This window comes from Bidens hawaiensis, unplaced genomic scaffold, assembly GCF_021521415.1.
Source record: "Bidens hawaiensis isolate Kalapana, Puna unplaced genomic scaffold, B.hawaiensis_p1.1 tig00013130_1, whole genome shotgun sequence".
Classification (NCBI taxonomy): domain Eukaryota; kingdom Viridiplantae; phylum Streptophyta; class Magnoliopsida; order Asterales; family Asteraceae; genus Bidens; species Bidens hawaiensis.
This window is the reverse complement of record NW_027492111.1, coordinates 646,129-671,241: the sequence shown is the minus strand read 5'-3', so window position 1 is coordinate 671,241 and position 25,113 is coordinate 646,129. Positions and strand designations below refer to the sequence as shown.

Genomic DNA, 25,113 nt, shown 5'->3' with positions numbered 1-25,113 from the left:
AATACCCCCCCCCCCCCCCCCACACCAACTAACTTTAAACCCCTTTTGCACCCACCACCTAAGTCTAAGAACTAAATTGCAAAAAATATTATAAAAATTTTTCCCTTCATCCCCATTGTCACCGCCAACGATCTTCATCACCATTACCATATGCAATCCGTGATTTCCGGCCCAAATCAAGGAAATTGATTATACCAAATTGTTTGCCAACCTAAAACGAGCCCCCTCGACACTCTAATTGTAGAAAACATTAACAAATTTACAGCTAATTCAATTAATTTCGTATCGTGTTTTATACGATCTTGTTACACTATATAACACGACCATTGTGCAATTCATTTGCCCCACACCATCCTCAATACAAGCCGACACTAAACCCTAACTCAATTTCAACATACAAAGCCGTCAAGACCGGGTTTGATATCGAGCTCGAGCCGTGAGCCCTAGTTCATCATTCTCCCTTAATTCTTCGTCTAATTGGATAATTGTTACGTATGTTTATGGCCGATTGTTAATGCTTAAACAAAACCCTAACATAATTTTAATCAACGATGAACAAGTAAGTCGATTGAATTCAAGGGTTTTGTATTTGGGGAAGATCAAAACTGGATATTGTATATTAATTATCATTTCCATCTAATAACTGAGTTAGACACCTGCCCCAATTGCAGGTGCATGAGTGTTAAGTCATGAGAACTGGCCTGGGGCGCGGTTCGAGTCCTCCAGGCCCGGTTTTTGAGTTTTATTTGTAGAATTTCATTTTTAATCAATTTTTGTTATATATACATATATGGGATATTTCAATTAAGAACCCTTTTGAGTTTTAAGAACTCGAAAGAAATCAGTGTAACGATTTTTTTTCGTTTTTTTTTACACATGCGTAATATATGTAAGTTACATACACGTAAAAAAATTACAGAATTTTTTACGCACCGAGTCGACTTTTTACACATGTGTAACGGACGTAAAAGTTGGTGTAACCACTTGCATATTTATTCTCTCTCATACTTTGACTTTTTTGCCAGATTTAATCTCAATCAAATATTCCAATCCATTTAATTAAATGTGTGGCCTAGAATTGAGTTCATAAGTTCTTAAAACTCAACATGGTTCTCAAAATATCCCTCCCCTATATATATATATATATATATATATATATATATAGGGAGAGGATCAAGAGAAAACTAAAAATCTCCTAAATAATTATTTTTAATTAAACATAAAAAAAATATTTTCAAAATTATGTTTTAGCCATTATTCTTATATTTTCTTATATTTCACTCGAAAAATAAAAAAAAACAAAAAAAACCCGCTGTAATGCAGATACATATTACTGTGCGATACCGTTGTATTACACATGTGTATTACTATGTATTTTTGAGTTTAATAGTGTTTTATTGCATATATTCAATATTTGTGTATTGTATATGTGTAGTAGTGTTGTATTATATAGAAAAAAATAATAATAAAATAAAAGTCGATGTGGTGCACATGTGCGTTAATGTTGTATTAAACATACGTACTAATGTGTATTCGATGTGTGTATTAGTCTTATATTGCATATATACAATGGTGTGTATCAAATATGTGCAATAGTATTGTATTATATGCAATACAAACACTTTTGCATATATGCAATGCACACTATTACACATGCGCACTATACCGACAAGTTTTTTTTTTTTTTTGAACCAATAACAATATATAAGGATAATGGGAAAAAAAATTTAAAAGTTAAAAATAGTTTTTTAAAAGTTTTTAGGAGTTTTTAAGTTTTCTCTTTAAGAGGAGTTTTCACTAGAACCCACCCCTATATATATATGTGTGTGTGTGATAAACGTTATTTTGATAAACCAGATATTATAATAAAATTTTTTACCACTCTCGCTTAATGAACCGAACTATATTCCTTGTCCAAAATTAATTTTCATTTAACCTTCTCGTTGTTATATATATATATATATATATATATATATATATATATATATATATATATATATATATATATATATAATACTAGGTTTTTATCCCCCCGTATTACGGGGGTTGTTTTACATTTTTCGTTTTGTAATATTTAGTTTTTGGATTTAATTTTGTTTATTGTAAAAAAATTAATAATATATTTAGGGTTTGATGATGAAAGGGTTTCACAAATATATGATATGTTATAACCCGTTTAAAAGCTATCTGGATTTGGTGACACATGACCCGCTTATTTGTTTACTATAAAGTTGTTTCTTAATTATAAATAATATATTTTTTTTAAAAATCGGATTTTAATTTTTAATATATCCCTATTTTATAGGATTTTCATATTAAATATTTGGTAATATTAATTTTTAATTTAATGAGATGTTAACCATTTAAGAGCTATCTGGGTTTTAATGAGACCCATATCCGTGAATTCGGGTCAAATGTACGGAAAGCCTTCATTTACAAATAAATCAATTTGGTAGCTTGAGAGAATATAGGAAGCAACCAGAGTGCTTTTAAATGTTTCGTTTATATATATTTAATATTCTTATTCGTTTGTAAATCTAACATAAAATTTAATATTAGCAATAATAACAATAATAATAATAATAACCATAATAATTAGGACAATTAAACTAATAATATTTTAATTACAATTTTACTTAAAACCCTACCGAAACCAAAATCCGTCATAAGTCTTGTTTTTTTATTTTGTTTATAATTAATTAATATTATCGTCAACAACTAGGGATCTTTGTCGACGTATCCCGAGGAACTCGGCCATTTTTATCTTAACTTTTTACCGCCATCTCATCACTTATTTCACTAGCTAAGGTGAGGAATCACAACCCCCATTTTTACCGTTTTACATCTTGGGGGTGCTATGCGCTCACAAGTTAAATGAACTTAAATTTTCACTACAATTCCATTATTTGCGTAGATATGTGATGCGTAACAATTTATACATCTTTTCGGCATTAAAATGTCTCCAAATAAACGTAATATCGGCAATTATATTAGAATAAATAGCCAATAATGTTTATAATTCTATCTATTGGTAATTATAACCCTAGAGAAAAAAACGAGCTAATATATGAAGAAAAACGGTGAAAATAGACCCAACACACCCAATGGTGAATCAAGACACGACCATGTGTAGCCCAAAACGCCTTCAATGTGAAAACGGTTGGATTTAAAAAAACAACAATAACTCCCCACTCGTAATGGTGTGGGGGCGTTTTCAAACCAAAAATAAATGGGAAACACCCATTAGGGTTTCTCTTATATGTTTGTCCATAGTAGTGGTCTTGTCGGTGGTCAGTGTCTCGAGCAAGTGTTGCCCTAACAACTCAAACATAGTTGATTGTGGCCTTTTATTGGCCTCATGGAGTTTACATATCTGGAGTCGTCGAAGATACCAAGGGTGAGATATTAAGTTAAATTTCGATGGCCGAGAGATGGCTTTGACACAAAATAATGAGATGTAAGGGTTCATGATCATTTGTTTGTTTTTTTTTTCTTCCTATCTATAACCATCAAAACTCGTTATCGAAAAACTTGTGAAACACTAACACTATTCTAACAAGATCATGTAAATTGCAATTTGTACTAGGTAGATGATATTAAAGAGACTATAACAAAAAAAAGAGTGAAAAATGATTTGAACCAGAGAACTCATAAGAATTAAGGGTCTGTTTGGTACAGGGTAATGGAATGGACAAGGGATTGGAATTGACAAATGAATGAAATGAATTATTACCATTTCATTTTCTTGTTTGGCTTCCACGTATGAATGAAATGAATCATAACTTTATTATTATTATTTTATTAAATAGTAAACTATACACACATAATATTTTTGTCAATTAATGAAACGGTAATAACATAATACGATATAATAATAAAAATACAATAATTATTATAATTTAATAATAGTTATACTACAATAAAATAATAATAATAATAATAATAATTGTTAATCATTTTTCATTCCATTCCTTGAAAGAATGAAAGAAAAAACATCTTTTACTAAGGAATCAAAAATGCTATATATGGAAGGAATTGCATTCCTTATGAATGATTCATTCCATTGATAAATAACAACCAAACTTGTTTTATTTCATTCTTTGGAATGATTCATTCCGTTCCACTTATCATTACTTCATACCAAATACTACCTAAGTGTTTAACACTACACCATCCTTTGAAGGTTTCGTTTTGATAGTTTATTTATAGAATTGTGATTATACACATTGCTTAAAGTTTTAAAGCAAGCTCGTGCCTGTAGCCTTTGAACTAGTGTTTAGTGTCAATAGAAAAGGATCAAAATTCAAATTCGTAATGGTTGACTAGTAGTTGAGTAAAAATGTGACCGTTAAGTAATTTCCTTAGATCATATGCATAAGTTACCCTTAATTTTTAACCTTAAGCAAACGTTAAGCTCGATTAATTTATTATTTAGTTACGTATATGCATATGCATATGCATATACATATATTATTTTATGTTTGTATCATATTATTATTAGCAATGTGACCCTTTTAACGCGTTGTAACGATACTTTCATAAAAGTATCAGGTGCGTTTAGAGTTTAGAGTCATGAGGTTAATAAAATTAAATGTATAAAGTAGATTCAAGCTTATTAACCTAGTTTTAGTTTGACATGTAGTAAAATTTTAATTCACATAATTCACATATACCTTTTTTTTACAACTTCTAAACATGATATACAAACAGTTAAAACGGATTTTTAACTTGTTAAATTAAAGTTGCTAATAATCACTTATGGTCGAAGATGATACCCCAAGAGACGAGGAAAATGTTGCGGTTGTGTCGCCGCTCAGGTATCGTTTCAACCGATCCAAATCGTCTGCAGCGTCGAGCATCGTCGGTCTATTCAACGGTGAATCTTGTGTGCACAAAATGCCCATTTCTAACAACTCCCCTGTGGCAACTTCCCACATTTTCCTCACATCTGGCAATTGTTCTCTTGTGTTCCGCACCAATGACGAGTCGACAACATGTTCCGTGTTTCGATGGTAGTGGCTTTTAACCCATTTGTGCAAACTAAGCCCTTGAGTGAACATGTCATCCGTTGGTCTCTTTCGAGTCACCATCTCGAGAACAAGGACACCAAAACTAAAAACATCCCCTTTTGTTGACGTGTTTGATCCATACGCATATTCTATACACAAGAGTAGGGTGTTCAAAAACCGTTGAAACCAACCAAACCGCCCATACTGAAACAAATCAGCCAATTTGAGATTGAAACCTTCACTTTATAGTTTGACGGCCATTTTAATTCAGTTTAAAACTTGGAATCAACCACATAAACCGAACTACTTGTTTACATTTATTGATACTTTGAACATGTAGTTATGTATATGCATTATAATCATGAATCATTTTCATATAAACTAATGATTTTGAAAAAAAAAATCATTTCAAACCATCAAACTAATTGTTAACCTGTTAAACTAGTAACCCAGTCCCACCGGTATGGCTTTCTTCTTTCAAAAAAACCATTAACAATAAAGATGGCAAAATAACTAGGAGCGCAAATGAGCTAAGTTGAGCACAAGCTCGAACTCAACTCGTTTAATCTTTATTTGAGCTGGACTTGTATTATTTGTCAATTATTGTACTTATTTTTATGGTTTTTTATACATATAATTTTTTATTTTACATATAACATAATATATATTATTTAACTTGCTTTTGCCTTAATTTAATATTTATCAAGAATTATTATATAAGTATGTATTTAACATATTAAATAAAAAACTATATAAATAACATACTCGTTTAAGCTCTCTTGCCGGTTTAAGCTCGACAAGTTAAGCTCAAGCATGAACTCGTTTACTTTTAGAGTTGAGCTCGAGCTTAGCGTGTTAGCTCGATTGCACCCCTAAAATAACACAATTAACCGAACCGAAAAAACTAAAAATCTGATACCTGGTGCAATGTAACCAATGGAACCGCAAAGCATATCCGCAGTAAAATTCCCCAAATTCTCATTCCCACCGCCAATCGTCATCACCAGCTTCGCAATCCCAAAATCAGACACCAAAGCCGTCAAGTCATCATTCAGCAGCACATTGCTCGGCTTCAGATCACAGTGTATCACCTTCACCGGCGAGTGGTGGTGCAGGTACGCCATGCCTTCAGCAATGTCACTGCAAATGCTCACTCGCTGGTTCAGATTCAAGTCCGAAGACCCGGACCGTCGTAATCCTGGGTCCGGATACAGGCAGCTGTCCAGGCTTCCGTTGGCCATGTACGGAAGCACGATGGCTTTGAAGTCGGGCAAACTGCAAGCGGTTATGATTCGTATTAGGTTCCGGTGGCGTATGCGTTTTAGGACTTGGCATTCTCTGTTGAAACTCTTTGTTGAATTGCCTGTTATAAAAAAGTTAATGATATCGAAACGAGTTAAAAATACAATACCCGGACCGGTGAAAACACGATAAAAATTAAAAACCCAGAAAAACCGATCAAAAACCTGACCATCCTGGTTTTTGACTTTGTTAACCAAACCTAAACGTGTTTGTGTACCACTTAGTGTGGTTAATTTAGGGGTGTGCCTGGTGTGGTTTTGGGCTAAAACCAAACTGAAAATGAAAACTTCGATTTTTGAATTTTTGAAAGCATTCGATTTTGGTTTTTTTTGTTTAGGTTCAGTTTTTCCGGTTTTGCCATTTAAGCTTGAAAATTTTAGTCCGAAAAAAAAAGTTAATTGAAAATAATCAATTTATGTATAAATAATTTTGTCAATTATTAAGTAATTGATTATTACACATTTGGCCAAAAATATTTGAGTTACATATATTTATAAAATTCTTATAAATTACTTAAATAAAAAATAAAAATGTAGAAATTCGGTTCGGTTCAGTTTTTTGGTTTTTATTTTTAAAAAAACAAAGCCAAACCGTCGGTTTTTTGTTTCAGTTTGGTTTTTTCGTTATGGATTTTTCGGTTTTTCCGGTTGTTTCGGTTTCTTACACACCCCTAGTTAATTTTGGGATAAATTTGGTTGAAATAAAATCCGGTGTTCGTGTTCATTGGACTGATTTCCAACATCACTACCTGTTTGTAATTGAAGTACTTTGACTGCAATCTGTGTGCCATCTTGTAATGATCCTTTGTATACGCGCCCGTAGCCTCCGGATCCGAGCAGTCTCTGATCATCGAATCCGTTAGTTGCGTCCGCGAGCTCCTTATACGTGATTCGTGGAAAGTTATGAGTCGGATCCGGTTGCGATTTTGCTCTAGGTTGTGTGTTTGGTCTCACATTTCGTTTTTGATATCTCCAAATGATCACACAGCAGACTGTTGCTAGCAGGACTGATATTACTATGCTTACGTAGAACACCGTTAGGAACGCGGTTGAATGGAAGAATTTCTTTTTGTGAGAGCAGGATTTGAGGCCGGAAATGTTGCCGCATAAGTTACGGTTTCCAAGAAAGGATAGACTAGTGATTAGAGAAAATATGCCTCCAGTTGGAACCATTCCTTGGAAGTTGTTGTAGGACAGGTTCAAGAATCTTAAGGTTTGGATTTGGCTTAAACTTGTAGGGATATTGCCTTGCAGACTGTTGTTGGATACATCGAATGTTACTAGACCGGTAAGCATGCTTAACGAGTCTGGAAGCTGACCTTGAAACGAATTGTTGGACAAGTCAAGAACGGCTAGGTCCATGTAACTGTCGATTTTGGGGAAGATGGTTTCGTTTAGGTTATTGTTCGAAAGGTTGATTTCTTTGATGGTTTTCATGTTGCTGAGCTCACGGGGCAGCGGTCCTTGAAGGTTGTTATGGGAAAGGTTTAAGAATATTGCGTTTTGGCTCATGGCGGTTAGTAAGTTGGGAGGTATCGTTCCGGTTAATCGGTTGTAAGACAGGTCTAAGCTGGATAAACCCGTGCAGTTTCCTAAACTTGAAGGTATTGTTCCCGAAAGCTGGTTGTTGTTTAGAAAAAGTGAATTTAGAGCCACCAAATTCCCAAATGTTTCAGGGATGTTACCGGTGAATTGGTTATGTGACAGTTCGAGTTCACCTAAATGAGGTAAATACCCGATTTGTTTTGGTATTTCGCCTGTGAAAAGATTGTGTGATAACCAAAGTTTATTTAGTCTCGATAACCGACTGATTTCTGGTGAAATTGTTCCATTGAGATTATTTGATGACAAATTGAGATAAAATAGGTTTGTAAGGTTAGCAATGGCAGGTGGAATGGAGCCATATATGTTGTTTTCTTGTAGCAGTAAGTAGCTAAAATTGATACCAAATTTTCCAATGGAATCTGGGAGGGTCCCACCTAACCCCATACCGGCTAACTCGAGCTCCTTTAACATGGTGCAGTTTGAAGTTGCGGTGAAAAAGACATCAAGATTCGTGTTTTGATCATGACTGATCATACGGTTATATGATAAGTGAAGATTTAGAAGCTTGGTGAGTTTTGAAACTAGCTTTGATGGTAATTCACCTGAAAGACTGTTGAACTCGACGTCAAGATTGTACATATCGGAAGCGTTTGATAACGAAAACGGGATCTCACCAATGAATTGATTGTTGTACAGATTCAGATTCCAAAGATTCGGGCAGTTCCCGATTTCTGATGGAATCTTTCCACCAAGAAGATTGTATGACAAATCAAGATTCGATAGTAACGTGCAGTTTGAGAATAAAGATGGTGGAATCTCACCGTGTAATTGGTTGCTACCGAGATTAAGAAGAGTGAGATTCGATAAAGAAGATAAAGATTCCGGGATTGGACCATCAAGATTATTAAGATCAAGAAGAAGCTGTTTAAGATGGCGTAATGACGAGATTTCATACGGGATATTTCCATAAAACCCATTATCTGAAAGATTGATTTTTCGAAGGGCGGTAAGATTTGAAATCACAGGTGAAAACGGGCCCACGAGTCCGGTTCCAACAAGCTCGATTCGCCTTACGCGGTTTCCGTTTCTGCAATGTATCCCTTTGAAACTGCAAACTTCAGTAGTTTCATTCCAGTTTGAAAGCACCGAGCGCGGATCCATTTTTATACTTCTCTTGAATTCCAAAAGCGTATCTTTATCCGTTTGAAGCGAATGTTGATGACTCGTGTTTCCCGACACTAAATCTTCTAGCACGAAGAACACGATGAACATGAAGAAGATTGGTTTATGGAAGGTCATTTCTGATAGTGGCTAAATGCTACTATGTGTGTTTATGTGTATAAATAGTTGATTTTGGGATAGATGGTTTTAAATGGGCTAAAAGGTATGGTTTTGTTCATGATGAGTAGATATTCACTACATGGTGGAGAATGATAGCAACAAAACTAGCATAGTAACAAGCAAGTTGACTTATTTTTTTGATATAAACTTGTTGCCACTTCTAAAGGTTTTGTGAGGAAGAAACAATTCATTATTGGATATAAGAAAAGGTTTTGTGGCTATTGGACAAAAGGGAGATTGTCAACGGATCTTGTGATTTCATATGTCTTTTTAATGGGAAAAGCAATATGAAAAAGGGTTTATTTAGGCTTTCAATTTCGATCAACATAATGAGATCATTGGTGGTTATTCGGGTTTAGGGTTTAGAGTTACATACAAGTAAGTATTACTACATCAAATTGGCATACTCTAGATCAATCCTTTTGTTGTGGTTTTGCTAGATTAGACCGTATTTTCTTCGGTTTCCTGGTTAAAGGTATGCCAACAACATTCGTAACTCATTTATGTTGTAATCATGGTTGCTATTTTAGTTTTCGTATCGGTGATATAAACTTGTATGATTTTCGAAAGATCTTGAGGTGTGGTAGGATGACACCGAGACTCATATTGGTAATCCTATTCTCAATTCTTACTATATAACTGTGTTCCTTACCCGGTGGCCTATTGGGTATCAGGAATACCTGTATGGCCGTTAGTTTGTTAAAAATAATAGATGTTGGGATTTCAAAGTAAGTAAAAGTTAATAAACTAAATACAAATCTTCATCAAAATATCTGTTATATAAATTCCATAATTGTATAAATCTGGAAAAAAAAAGTAAGTTCATACTTTGTAGCATACAAGATATAAATGATATTATCATAAATGTATCCTAATTAAATGCTCATTTCCTATGTAATAAAGCTATGAGGATGAAAGTATTACCAGATATAAGGTCTATAATAAGTAAAAATTAAAATTTTATTTGTATAATGTTTCAGGTAATTGAACCAGGCATATCTAATGCTATACCCCAATACTTGAACCGCCAAACTTTAATAACATCATATCCGGTCTAATGCCCGAAATATCCATCCCAAATGTTTCATGTTTCGGGTATTCACGTAGGGTTAAATTATTAAAAAAAGAACTTGTCGGTGGTGTTTGGTTCGTATATAAGTTGAATCAAATAATGAAAACCTAAACAATAATAGGAAAAAAATAAGAAAAAAGAAACTACCGAATTTTATGATACATGAACTATAAAAGTGGTTTCTCCTCTTAAAATATAACCTAACTTTATTGTGACAAAAACACGCGAAAAAAGCGAGTTGTTAAAAAATGTGAAAGTTGGAAATAAAGGGTTAATAAAAGATATAAAATGGTAAATGCATGCCTAATGCTAAAATGATGGCATGGCAAGTTGTTGATACTTTTTGGTGTACTTATCAGCCAATATTTGGTGTTTGTTAAAGCGAGTGTTTATTTTATTAATTAGGGTACTTTCTGTTATTTATAAACCATGTCGACGTTTGGTGTATTTTTAACAGCATGTGGCTTAAATGGCTATTTTTCTTTTTTTAATATTTGTTACTTTCTGTAAAGAGTAAAAATACTAAAATGATCCTTTTTTTTTCTCTTTCAATAATTTTTGCTTGAAACTTCAAAAGAACAAATAAGTAGTTTGCAAAAAAGATAAAACTAAGAAATGATAATTTAAAATCTCAATCAACCTTCTTAACAAAACAGAAAACACTTTCAAAAGTCAATAATACAATAATCAACCACAAACATTTTCAGAATCTACATAGTCTACAACAACAAAAAAACAAACCTATGTCAACAAATTATATTCCAAAATCACCAACTTTTGTCAACGAATTCTTTCCCTTTTTTCCCCTTTAAACAAGCCCTAGAATAAACATCATAATCACTAAAGAATTTTCATTTTACCAAAAGAAACAGATTGTTTTACATTACTTTTACATGTTCATAACATGATGCCTTTTGGCTTCTAGTCAAACAAGAGCACATGCCATCTTCCCCTAGGGTTATAGCAAAGTAAAGATAAATGGTGCACAAGAAAGCAAGGGCGGTTAACAGGAATCAGTGCCGTTTAACAATAATCGGAAAGTTACCCAATGCTCCGGGTTTCAGGTGTTGTTTTTTAAATGAGGTGGAAGAAAATGCGGTTTGTGATCGCTTGTGGGGTGACAACACCCTCTAGAACCATGGCTTTATACCACTAGATGACCAGAAAACGGGCCTTGCGTTAACCAGAAGTCAAAACAGGCTATGTGGTAAGCTGAATTATGAAACGGATGATGAATGAGCATGACACGGAAAATGGGAAAAGTAACAGGTGGTGATTTTGGCCCATTTACTTTTAAAGGATCGATTTGGTAGGATAAAAGAGAATAGTACAAATTTCAGTGCATTTACTTTTAAACCGATTGATTTTGTTGTGTTTTATCTGAAACGGTACAAATAAGAAATTTAGCTAAATGGGTATCTAATGTAAATGCATACAATGATACAAGCTCCTAAATTGTTTTTATTTAAATTGCTTAAAATGTGCTAAACTTTTGTAAATTACAAAAAATACCCCTAACCTTAAAATATAAAATTATACAAATAATAATGTAAATGCAAAATACCAATTATACCCTTCATAGCAATACATATTTCTCATCTTAAAAGGGTACAATTGACATTTCATATTTTTATTATAATAGGTATTATATTAATTTGTTAAAAACTAGAGGCGTTTTTGTCACTCTATAATTTTTTGACATCAATTTAGTTCATATTGGCATAAACAAATAGATACTCTGTTGGCCGATAATATCGTTTTATAAAGTTCCCGTTTTTTAAAATCATGAATTCAAGATTTATACGATAATTATTCATAAAAACTTTAAAAGATAGATAAAAAAATGTTTGCGAATCAACCTAGCCCTATTCTTTCAATCCATAAAAAAAATGACTTATCAAGCTGAACCTGTTTCAACCCGTTTCCCGGGCCACCTTGCAAGATAAGAAATTAAGCATCAAAAGAATTTTATCAGTCAATGGAGGTTTGTTTTCAACACACAAAGTATCCAATTATTGTCCTTAAAACTTTACCAAAATAATGGACCGAAAGCATTTAACAAGTTGCAATTAATTAAAGGGCACCAAGAATGCAACTAATCAAGAATCATCATTAACCCTAAAAACAAAGAGATTATATGAAATGTGTGAAAGTGGATAGATCCCATGGTTAAAAAGAAATACTATAAAACGGGAAATGAAGAAAACATGTTGCACAGTATAATGAGATAATTTACAATGTACGTAAAATTAGTGCTGTCAATATGGCATGAATCTATTAACACGACACGAGTTTTAATAGGTTTGGGTTTAAGCTTAACAGGTTTCGTGTCTTAAACAAGTCGACTTATTTAAGATATGCTAAAATTCGTGTTCTAACTAGTTAAAGACTTGTTAACCTGTTAGTAACATATGCAGATTATTAATTTAAACAAATAAATAAATATACAATCCTAAAGTCATAAACCTAAAGTCATACTTATATATGACATTTCACTCATGTCCGTCATAACCCGCTATCATATTTTTAATGGATGTTATGATTTGCTTCTATGGTTTTTTGTTTCAAGTATGTTATGAATTTGTGGTTTTTTGTTTCATATATGTTAAGGATTGTGGTTTTTTGTTTCAAATATGTTATGGACTATGTATTAATTAAAACTTTTTTTGCTTGTTTTGATAATTTTTATTTCATTGCACACGTATTATTCATTGAATGTTTAAAGTTTTTTAACAGGTCTTAACAGGTTAACCTGTTACTAAACAGGTTCGTGTTTGAAGAAAATGACACGATTAATTATTGAGCCATGTTTGTGTTTAGTACCACATGTCATCGTGTCTTACCGTGTCATGACTTACATATTATGACAACCCTACTGTAAAACGCACTCAAGTATTAAACCTTTTCATTAAGGCTCTCAAGCTACCAAAAAAGTTGAATCGAGATCAGCTTGCTAAAAGCTCGAATTAATTCGAGCTTAAACAAGCTTGAGCCTAGTAGTAAGCTTGTTTAATAAACAAGCCATTCGAGCTTAAACAAGCTTGAGCCTAGTAGTAAGCTTGTTTAATAAACAAGCCCGGGCATGGATTTCACCTATTAAGCTCGAGTAGGCTCGTGAGTGTAAATAAGCATGTTAATTATATATATATATATCTTAATTTTGAATGTCGGTCACACACACAATTGCTACTGTTCATTCTTATTAGTACAAGTCTTTTTAGCATGGGGTACTACTTCTTCTTTGTCTTACAAGTGTTCATTTTTGGTTTACTTCACAGATGTTACTACTTCTTTGTAATACACATGCAACTGTGCCTGCCCCTTTTAGTTTTTACGTAAAGGAAACCTCCCGCTGAACAACCCTTATATAACCGGAACAACAAATTGGTTCGCGAGACCCTATCCTACCACCACGACCTGTTGGACAACAAATGCCGGATCTATGGTCGACGGTGATGGTGGTGGTAAACTGATAGTATTCTACCCGGCCACTGCCCTTGGCTAAGCTTTCCGGTCGGGATAATGGTGTTAGTGTTCTTTCCGCGCTTAGCTTCTGGGACCCAACATGTTTTTTCTTTGTCGGAAATCATCCGTTGATGATTGATGAAGGTGACGCAATTAGTTCAAGAGGGCTCTGTGGGGTTTGTGTGGCCAAATTGATTTCCGGCGACGGCTCCGATGATGACAATAGCCCTTCGCAAGTTTGTACATATTGCTTAATTTTGTTGTACCAAATTGTTTGCTATTTAAATGGTTGTTACCAAGATTCTCTCAAACCCAAGTATTTTTATGGTGGGTGGATTCCTAAATTAGACTTTTAGGTTGTATATCAATTAAATTGGCAATGTTAGAACAAATGTTTTATATATCTTATTCTTGGTGTATACCATGTCTATTCGTTTTTGTTTTTGTATTCGCCTATGGTTTTGGGGGTCAAAATACTAGTTATATAATAATTATGAAACCATGAATGGCCTTACAAAGTAATTTTAATATATACGAAAGTATGAAACGATAGATGACCTAAAGAATTAGTAAAAATGAAAGTATGAAACCATATACACAATGGATGACCTACAAATTAGTTTCAATATTTATGTTGGATGAAAAAAGTTAGGAGTAGTTAAGTGGCCTTCACATACATGATACAATACCTCATAGCTCGTACAATAATTAAGGATAATACTTGCACAATCCCTTCCAAATTGAAGCAATATTGATGACAAAATCCACGAAAAAGTATTATTTAAAAAACTTTGTGTTTGACAATGGACACCATCAAATAGATCTTATACTAGATTGTGTTTAATAATAAAAGATCCAACTTAAACTAAGGGAGTGTTTTGATGTATAGTTTAATAATAAGCAACTTCAAACTGCTTATTTCACTCAAATAATCATCTAAATAGTTAGTTAAATTAGTTTGTTTTGTAACTACTTCTGTTAAGTGATTGTTAGTTTGTTATCTAATTTAGGTCTCCATTTTCCCAACATAAAAACATGATAACTCGAAGATCGTTCGAAATTCGCATCTATGTATCATTTATGATCGTCAAGCGTACAATTTTAGACGATTATTGAAGATTTATGCATAAAACCCAAAAATCGAGTGTACGATTTCAAATTTAATCAAATCGAAAGTTCGCAGCAGATCAAATCAAGTATTCAACATCCGGCATATAGGTTTTCTTTTGTATTTTAAGAGAAAACAAGTGGATATACAAATAAACATGTAGAATTTCAGACAAAAATATATAAATCTTACATTGCTGAGAACAAAACAGGAGGTGGGCCCACCCTGGGCTATAAAGAAGCTTCCCCCTTGCTGAGCATAAGTTTCATTAAAAAGTTTATCTTGCATTTGCTTATCTAAGTAATTATCATAACTTTGAAAAGCACATAAGCATTTGGATGATCATATGAAGATAAATGTACTTTTAGTTCATTTACCGGTATCTTGCATGTGCTTATCTCAATCAAAGTAAACCAACAATCTCCTCCTATCAGTTAATACAGTTTCTCACACTTGATAACCTCGACACCTTGCACAACTTTATTCTATTTCATTTTAATATCAACAACATTATCTTTATGTCTCATAATCAGTGAAAGGATAAAAACATTCTTTAAAAATTTAGTGGAGGGATGAGATTTTTCCTTTAAATACCCGTACTTGTATCCGTTCAGTACCGGTACCCGTACTTCTATCCGTACTCGTATCCATACTCGTACCCGATCTATTCGGTACGACTAACCAAATATACTGATTTTAGGTATGGACACTTTCAAGTATAGGTATGGCTATACGGGTACTCGGTACCCGTTAAGAATATGTAGTGGCTTATATTGAGATTTTCAAAACTCATAACTTTAAACGTTTTTTTATTTGGATATCCTTAAGGTTTCAAACGGGCTTTTCAAAACCATTTCTAATCAAACCAATCAAACCCTGGTTCTTCTTCTTCTTCTTCTAATCATTAACTAATAACAACCACCATTAATGATTTTTATAGTATGATTAATTTGTTTCATTTTTAGTTTTGGTATTATGTTTTGGTTGTGGTATTATAGATAATTGATTGTCGGCACTGTACTAGTATCGATACCAAGTTTAATGATTATTTTTTTTTAAAAAGAAAAAGAAAAAATGGTACCAAAGCGAGAATCGTACCTAAAGTACCCGTACTCGTATCCGTACCATAAAATTCAGGTATGACTGTATGAGTATTGTACCCGGACTTACTGATTTTCGATATAGATATTTTTGGATACAGATACGGTACCGAATCCATCCCTGATTTCGTGTACGTTGTGTTTATTATTATTTGTATTTCATGAGAGTAAATTTTACAAAATAAACGGCATAAATAAAAATTCCAGCGATACCTTCTTCCTGCAACAGGTTGACTTTTGTAAAAAACGTAACCAGGTTCATTAATTATCTATGCACTGCACCCAACAACCATTGTGCTGTCCGGTGGTATGGGAATGGCCAGCAGCTGCGGTGCCATTAATATTCCCCAAACGTACTAATTCATCTTCCTCCATAAACAACATTCCACTAACACCTCCAAATACATAGATTATTTCATTTCATCCATGGCTTTCCACTATCTCACTACATTTTTCTTAGCTTTTCTTCTTGCACTTGCTGATTCTAACACTACAAATATTAATATTAACATCCTTCTAGATATAAAAACATCCTTCACCCACGACCCACAAAACATTCTCCACGACTGGTCACATAACAACTACTGTAACTGGACCGGTGTCACCTGCGCCGGAGGAAAGTTTCCTCACGTCATCGGACTTAACCTCTCCGGCTGCTCACTCACCGGCTCAATCCCACCTTCCATTTCACTTCTACAAAACTTAACCCGTCTTGATCTTTCATCCAACCACCTCTCCGGTCCAATCCCACCAAACATCTCCACTCTCACATCCTTAACATCTCTCCTGCTCTACTCCAACCAACTCTCCGGTCCAATCCCGGTCCAGCTTGGTTCACTTCACAACCTCCAAGTCCTCCGTATCGGCGACAACCGCCTCACCGGCCCCATTCCCGCCTCTTTTGGCCGGCTCGAAAACTTACTCGTTCTCGGTCTCGCCTCGTGTTATATATCGGGTTCGATACCGCCGCAACTCGGTAGGCTTACTAACCTTCAGACTCTAGTTATAGAGCAAAACAAATTGGTGGGGCCCATCCCGCCCGAGCTCGGGAACTGCTCGAGCTTGGTGTCGTTTCGAGCTTCCGTTAATGGGATTAACGGGTCGATCCCGGATGAGTTGTGTGGTGTAAAAAGCCTTCGGACGTTGAATTTGGCGAATAATAGTTTATCTGGAGAGATACCGAGCAGGATTGGGGAGCTGGTCCTGCTCGAGTATCTGAATCTGCTTGGTAATCTGCTCGTGAGACAGATTCCCAAGTCAGTGTCCCGGCTCAGGAATCTATGGAATCTTGATTTGTCAGGGAATAAGTTAAGTGGGGATGTCCCTGGGGACATGGGCCACTTGGTTTACCTAGTGTTGTCTAATAATAGTCTTTCTGGTACCATTCCGAAGAATATATGTGGTTCCAACACTAACACTAACAAAACAACAACATTAACATTGCTGCAACGTTTGGATATTTCTCAAAACTTGATTTCTGGTGAAATCCCAAAAGAATTAGGAAAATGTGGTTCCTTGAAGTATCTTGACTTGTCGAATAACACTCTCAATGGGTCGGTACCACTAGAGCTTTTTGGGTTACTCGAGTTGACTGATATTCTGCTCAATAATAACACGTTGACCGGGTCAATCCCACCCGCGATATCAAATCTCACCAGTCTGGTGACATTAGCATTGTTTCAAAACAAGTTTCATGGTGAGTTACCGAAAGAAATCGGTATGTTGCCAAGTCTCGAGGTATTGTTTCTATACGAGAATCAACTGTCGGGAATAATACCTTTGGAATTAGGCAACTGCTCGAGTTTAAAAATGGTTGATTTTTATAAAAATCATTTAACCGGTGAGATACCCGTTACTTTAGGGCAGCTCAGCGAGTTAACTTTCATTCATTTGAGACTAAACGATCTCTCGGGCGAGATTCCAGCCACTTTGGGTAACTGTCACCAGCTCACTGTCGTAGACCTGGCTGAGAACAGTCTAACGGGTTGGGTGCCAGCTACGTTCGGGTATCTAAACTCGTTACAAGAGTTGATGCTTTACAATAACTACTTAGAAGGCAATCTTCCCTTACAACTGACCAACCTTGCCAATTTAACAAGAATCAACCTTTCAAACAATAAGTTAAACGGTAGCATTGTTCCCTTATGTAGTTCGGGTTTGTTTCTCTCGTTTGATGTCACAAACAACGAGTTTAATGGTGAGATACCGTCACTGTTTGGGAACTCGTGGTCTCTCCAGAGGCTAAGGCTCGGGAAAAACCGATTCACGGGAAGGATTCCATCTGAATTGGGGAAGAAAAATCAAGAATTGTCACTTTTGGATTTATCGAATAACCGGTTAACGGGCTCTTTACCTACCGAGCTTTCGTTGTGTAGACGGTTAACTCATGTGGATCTTGATAACAACCTTCTTTCAGGCCCGATCCCATCATGGCTCGGTGACTTGCAACTTTTGGGTGAGTTAAAGTTATCGTCTAATGCGTTTACAGGTTCGCTTCCCTTAGCCTTATTCAACTGTTCAAAACTGTTGGTGCTTTCACTCGATGGTAATTCGATTAATGGCAATCTACCCGAATTGATCAGCAAGCTTTCGACTCTTAATGTGTTAAGGTTGAACAATAATGGGCTTTCGGGACAAATCCCGGAAGCTATAGGGACATTAAGCAAACTGTATGAGATTGATCTTTCAAACAACAATTTTAGCGGGAAAATCCCGGTTCAAATCGGGCAACTAAAGAATCTACAAAGTGTGCTAGATTTTAGTTACAATAATCTGACTGGCAGCATCCCGGGATCTCTCGGGACACTAGTGAAACTCGAGGTGCTTGATCTCTCTCACAACCGTTTAACGGGGCCTGTTCCGAGAGAACTCGGTCAGATGAGTAGTTTAAACAGGCTTAATGTCTCTTACAACCATCTTCAAGGGGTGTTAGATGAAGGGTACTCACATTTACCGATTGACTCGTTTGTCGGAAATCTTGGCCTTTGCGGGCCCCCTCTCGATCGCTGCCCAGGATCAAGAAACCGACACCAAAACGGGCCGAGTCCTGCATCGGTTATTGCTATCTCGGTTGTATGTACTTTAGCAGTTATTGCACTGATGTTGTTCACAGCCCTGTTATTCTTCCGAACCAAGAGGTCAGGATTTAATCGAGCCGTAAACGTGTCAGGCACTTCCTATTTTTCCTCGCCTTCGTCTCGAGCACAAAGAAGGCCGCCTTTTTTCAAACGGGGTTCGGTCAAAAGTGACATGAGATGGGAAGACATCATGGAGGCCACAAACAATCTAAGTGACGAGTTTATAATCGGGTCGGGTGGGTCAGGAACAATCTATCGAGCCGAGCTTACAACGGGTGAGATAGTAGCTATTAAGAGAATAAGATGGAAAGATGACATGTTTCTTGATAAAAGTTTTGCCCGAGAAGTGAACACGATTGGTCGGATAAAGCACAGACGGTTGGTGAAGTTACTCGGTTATTGCACGAACAAAGGGGCGGGGTCGAACCTGTTGATATACGAGTACATGGAGAATGGAAGTGTGTATGATTGGTTGCACCAAGAGCCGGAAAATAATAAGAAAAAAGGGACCCTTGATTGGGACACGAGGTTGAACATTGTGGTTGGGTTAGCGCAGGGGGTGGAATACCTTCACCATGATTGTGTGCCTAAGATCATTCACCGGGATATCAAGTCGGCTAACGTTCTATTGGATGCAAACATGAACGTGCATTTGGGAGACTTCGGACTTGCAAAAGCTATGAGTGATAACCTTGACTCGATTGCTAGCAACTCGAATATGTGGTTTGCGGGCTCGTATGGCTACATTGCCCCAGGTACACGTTTAAATCGTCTAAACTGCCATCAACTTAGTTTTATTTTTATTGACACTTTTAAAAACCAAATCATATCATTTTTAAAAATAATTATAAACATGACAGAATAAACAATCAAACACTTAAAACTTAACTTTTTAAAAACTATGAAAACTTAATTTTAATGTTTATTGTGTTTTGTCAACAGAATACCAATACTCTTTAAAAGCAACAGAGAAAAGTGACATCTATAGTATGGGGATCGTGTTGCTGGAACTGGTGACCGGTAGAATGCCGACAGCTTTTGGTGAAAATCTGGATATGGTGAGATGGGTCGAGTCGCGTATGGAAATGCAAGGACCAGAACGTGAGGAACTAATAGACACGAGTTTAAAACCTCTTTTACCACAAGAAGTAGTTGCTGCTTTTCAAGTTCTTGAAATTGGACTTCAATGCACAAAAACGGCTCCTTCTGAGAGACCGTCTGCTAGGCAGGCATGCGATCTTCTCATGCGTGTGTTAGAGGACGGGGCGTTGAATGAAAAGATGAGTTGAGATCAGGTGCAAGTGAATTTAATGAATATTGACTGATTATTGATGTTTCTAAGTTAAGGTGTTAGTTTCAAACAAAAAAAATACAAACCTATCATGACATTAACTGAGTAATTGCCTATTCAGGGCGGTTTCGTGTCGATCCAACAAGTTGTGTCTCTCTAGCATGATTTTCTTTGTTCGTGTCCTGCTGACTTGTTTAACTCTCCTAAATTCCAAGCTCCATTTTGTTGGTTTGTAAGTGTAAAGAATTGGTAATCAACCTTAATGTATCTTTCTCATTAACAAATGCCTAAATCTCATTCTCGGGTGTCAGGTGAAAACAAGAGAAATGGGTTTTAAAAAAATATAGATTAAAAACAGCCTGACCTAGGTTTGAACCCGGGCCCTTGCGTTGAAACATATACATTTATATCTATATGTTTCAGTAGAGTTATTAACAAATATTATGAACTTTAACAAACATAACAAGTAAATGGGATCAAAACCGACTCAACTACATATAACAATATGCAAAGTGTAAAGTGTACCTCCCGGCTCCCACTTCCCAATCCTCAAAAGTTGAGCTGAGAAGTTGGATGCATTGAGCTTTGTCTTTTTAACAACGGGCTCCCAGGTTTGGGCTTGCCCCGGGGTCAGCCTCTTGGCTCAGCATCTTTCTTTATTTGGACAATACATATTTCACGAAGTTCTGCGTTGTAGAGCTCTAATGCTGATGGATGGAGTCTTCTTCAACTTTAAGCTCAATAAACATGGTTGTTTAAGCGGGTTGGATGCATTGTTCCACTACAAACCAAATATTGTGAGAATTGAGAACCCATTCTAACCCGACCCGAACTTATTTTTCTCGTTAGTAACCATACCAGAAAAAAAGATTATAAATGTTAAATGCATCAACAGAACTCTAATAGTTAATAATACAAAAAAAAAATCCCAAATAATTGGGTTTTGGGAAAGCAGAATTTAAAAAGAAAAAAAAAATCCCATGCAACATGCAAAGTACAAAAATTTCAAGATTTAAACTCTAGCTTTAGTTCTTTATCAAAATCAAATCATTCAAAGATACAATATAAACATAAAACAAAAACCTCATTAGTTGTTTGTAAAACCGATGAATTTCCGCATGTATGAAGCGGCTCATCTTGCTCAATCATTGTACACTTTCCTGCGGTTTCTTGCTCTATAAACGACGGCCATTGGAAGGCAATGAAGTAGTAGCTGTTGTTGTTGTTGTTATTATTATCCGGCAACATTTATGCTGCTTGCAACAGAATGATCGATCTTATTACACAATCTGTTGGAATATTGAAGAAGAATAAACAAACATGCCTTTATTTTTATGTGTAATCTAGTTTTGTATATATATTATTATAAGATATTAGGTGCATCCTTTCCTATTTATAAATATATAGTTACAATCTTTATTTATTTATTTATAGGAAAGATAACAATATTGTTTTGATTAAAAAATAGCTGACATATATGTATCGACTACTAGAGTTTAATTAGTTTGTTAAAATAGCTGGTGGTATATATTTGTTAGCTTGTAATTTCGTTTGGGCCAATGCATCGAGCCTATGATGGACTGATTTCTTCTTGATCACGTTGAACCCATAACTTGGTTTGCAAGGAATTATTTACATGGTGAACAAGTCGAGCTAATAATTTGGACAATAAGAAGTTTATTTATTATTTATTAATTAATTAGGTTAATAAGCGAAAAAAGATAAAGAAGATAGTTGAGAAAGGAAATATCAAATAAACGAATTATTCATAAAGTAATAGATACACAATGATGTTTTTAATCGATAGAATGACGTGTGCAATTTACATAAAACAATTCAATACTCATAACCTATATAGCTTGTGCGCACATAAGATATTTCAATCATGATTCATTTAACCCATTTACGTAAATGAGCGAAACAAGAGATTGTCAGGTCAAATTGAGTAATGCGGTTATTAGCCATATGTAACAAAGTTTAAAAAGGTTGGCTGAGTTGAATACACAAATTTTACTTTTTATTATTGTAACTTTGATTTTGAAAGGTTTATTAAATTGGTTACTTATATCTCTACTCAAAACATCATATTTATTAAACAGATTACACTTGCCTAGATGTCCACAAAATACCTGGTTAAGGTTAACTGGTTCCATGTCGTACCCAGTAGGACCCATACCCGGTTCATACTCAAAAAGCCATAACTGTTTCCCAGTATTTATTTTAAAATTGAATCCTACCAGGACCCAACCCAGAACCGGCTCGTACCCATATATATGTGGAACATGTTCTAGTGGTATTCATATAAATCTATGGAACCGGGTCCGGTTCCTACTTGGCTCCTAGCAATACCCGGTTTCGAAAATACTCAGGTACCGATTCCGATTCCGATTGCTAAAAATACACGATCTGTGCACGTCTACACTTAATGACCTACCATAACGTAACTACTAACCAGGCTGTGCATAGGCCCACCCTTCAATCAAGTGGTTCATATTATGAGTAAGGTTTGTTGTTTTCCGTATATTAGCCCAAAGTGCAATATAAATTTAAGTTTCAATAGAGTATATATGATTAAATTGTCAGTTTATCCAATGACGTGGAAACCATCTATGTAGTTTGACCTTCAATATTTTCTGTGTTTTCATTTATCAGTTTACATTTTATTCCAATTTAATAACCTTTTTACCTTTAATGCTCTTTAGTTTAATCAAACACATAGTATAGTGTCAAACAAATTAATCAATTTTAACTTACAATATTCAAACTATGAAAAGTTGTGTTAAAAGAACACCAGTTGTTGATAAAAATAATGGTAGCTCCCGCTGGAATAACTTGGATTGAAACCCAAGTTCAAATTGAATGAATCATGAATTTGACCAAAAATGTCCATTTTCTCTTAAACTTGATAACGTACCCAGTGACCGGCCCCACCCTTGTGGTAGGGGATCGGTCGACCCCTGTTATTGTAGTACTAAAATCCTGACCGGCCCTGTGAAATTTTGACACCGACCCCTATAGAATTTTGAAATCCCAGACCGAGTATAATTCCAGAAAGATGGTTAGCTTGTTTTTCCGGTCATGGTGGCGCAACGGCGCTAATCAACTGCACATGGGTGAGAGTGAGACGTTGATGATGAAGATGTGGAAGTGACCTAATAATTTAATACTAGTACATTGCGCTTTTAATTATTATGTATCGGCCAAGTAAAAAAGAATGAGTCCATCATAGTTACTCAAATCATACTTTCTCAAAAGTAAATAATTAAAAGTTTTAACTTAAAACTCAACTAGTAAACCAGTGAAAAGCATAAATTTATATTTAATGATAAAAGCTAAGAGTAACAACCACTTATTTTTGATTTATTTAATTACATTGAACCATATTATGCAGTACAATGTACCGAAACGATGTTTCACACACATATATATTTTTTTGTTATATGATATTTTGTTTGATTATCTTTTCTTTTCTTTATATGATGCGACCCTATTTGATTCGACTAGAACGGCCAAACTGGGCCCCAAAAAAATTATATACCGATTTGATCCGACCCGAACCGAATTTTTTTATATAACTGAGTGCCGACTTAAAAAGTTTCCGACCCCTGTGAGAAAAATTTCTGGATCCGCCACTGAACGTACCCACGTGCTATGGCGGCTTGGTTTGAATAAAATTTAAATCGAAATGTAGTTAAAAATAAGAACGTCACAATGGTATTTTCAGAAATATAAAACATTTATAGTTGCTTTTAATTTATATCAAAACTTACCCGTACCTACCCAAGTGTGTTGATTGTTTTGTCTGTAAAAATTTATACTTTCTTTTTGTCAAGAAACTCTTAACAATTTCTTAAAATGAAAAGTTTCATCTTCAAATGAAATTCCACCCTGGTAATAGCCCGAGACCTATTTATCATCATCTTTTTACTTGATTATAGTAGATTCTTTTTGTGCCCATCCTAACAAAAACTGGGTATCTGCCCCTCACATAACATGATTATTATTGCGTGATGTGGGTCATGCCATATTTATGTCATGCCTAAAAGAAACTTGAACGTCTAAAAAACATTAAAGGGACCATAGGAGCATTTACATTCACTTCATCATATTCTATCCTATAACTGATTAAAAAATCATACTTTTTAAAATTTATCTCCTATTTAAAAAAAAAACAACAACATTCATCTTTATCTTACTTACAAACGTTTATTTTCTTATTTCTCTCATCTTTATACACTTGCATATGTTAACACCATGATTGTGTTAACATACACATTAATTTTTTAAATTTAGTGTTGATATCTTAATGAATTTAACCCATACCAACCAAATCCACATTATTGCACCGTCACAACACGACATCATTAGATACGTATATAAACATATACCAATTGTCCAGGCGCAACACGCCGGATAAAATCTAGTTATTATCTATGAATTGCCCAATTAAGCTTTCCCATGCACGGTTCACAAGTAAAATATCTTGGCCTCATGTGTACCTTGGTTAATGAAGGAAGCGTAGTTATCTGGTGATGGATACAAATTACAATTGATCATTTCAACTATTTTGACTTGAACACTAAATGGTCAATGGATACTTTCTTTTAACGTACGCGTTGATAGAAACGCATCACCAAAGAAAGCACTCGTCAAAGTTATCCTCTTTGAACAATATTCTCATCATCGTTCTTCATTCAATTACAGCAGGTACGATCAATATTCAACCCTTACTCATTATGTATTCTATTCGTAGTCTTGTTTGATATAATTAATTAATTATTTAGTTTCCTAGGGTTTTGAAAAT

The 25,113-nt window shown here is 34.9% G+C and overlaps 2 protein-coding genes across 3 annotated transcripts; one reads left to right on the top strand and one right to left on the bottom strand.

The window, feature by feature from the left end:
- Positions 1-4,644: 4,644 nt before the first annotated feature.
- LOC143543528 (putative leucine-rich repeat receptor-like serine/threonine-protein kinase At2g24130) lies at positions 4,645-9,225 on the bottom strand. Of its 2 annotated transcripts, none has more exons than XM_077035835.1 (3): positions 7,060-9,222; positions 5,929-6,372; positions 4,645-5,158 (listed from the first exon to the last, which is right to left on the bottom strand). In XM_077035835.1, exons 1-3 carry the CDS (start codon positions 9,152-9,154, stop codon positions 4,746-4,748), a joined length of 2,952 nt encoding a protein of 983 aa, XP_076891950.1. In that variant the 5' UTR covers positions 9,155-9,222; the 3' UTR covers positions 4,645-4,745. The 2 variants fall into 2 exon arrangements, with proteins under 2 accessions (XP_076891950.1, XP_076891951.1); XM_077035836.1 differs by having other exon boundaries at positions 4,951-5,213; positions 7,060-9,225.
- Positions 9,226-16,367: 7,142 nt separating this feature from the next.
- On the top strand, positions 16,368-20,307 carry LOC143543534 (uncharacterized). The gene is made up of 2 exons (XM_077035842.1): positions 16,368-19,773; positions 19,961-20,307. Exons 1-2 carry the CDS (start codon positions 16,368-16,370, stop codon positions 20,305-20,307), a joined length of 3,753 nt encoding a protein of 1,250 aa, XP_076891957.1.
- Positions 20,308-25,113: the final 4,806 nt, after the last annotated feature.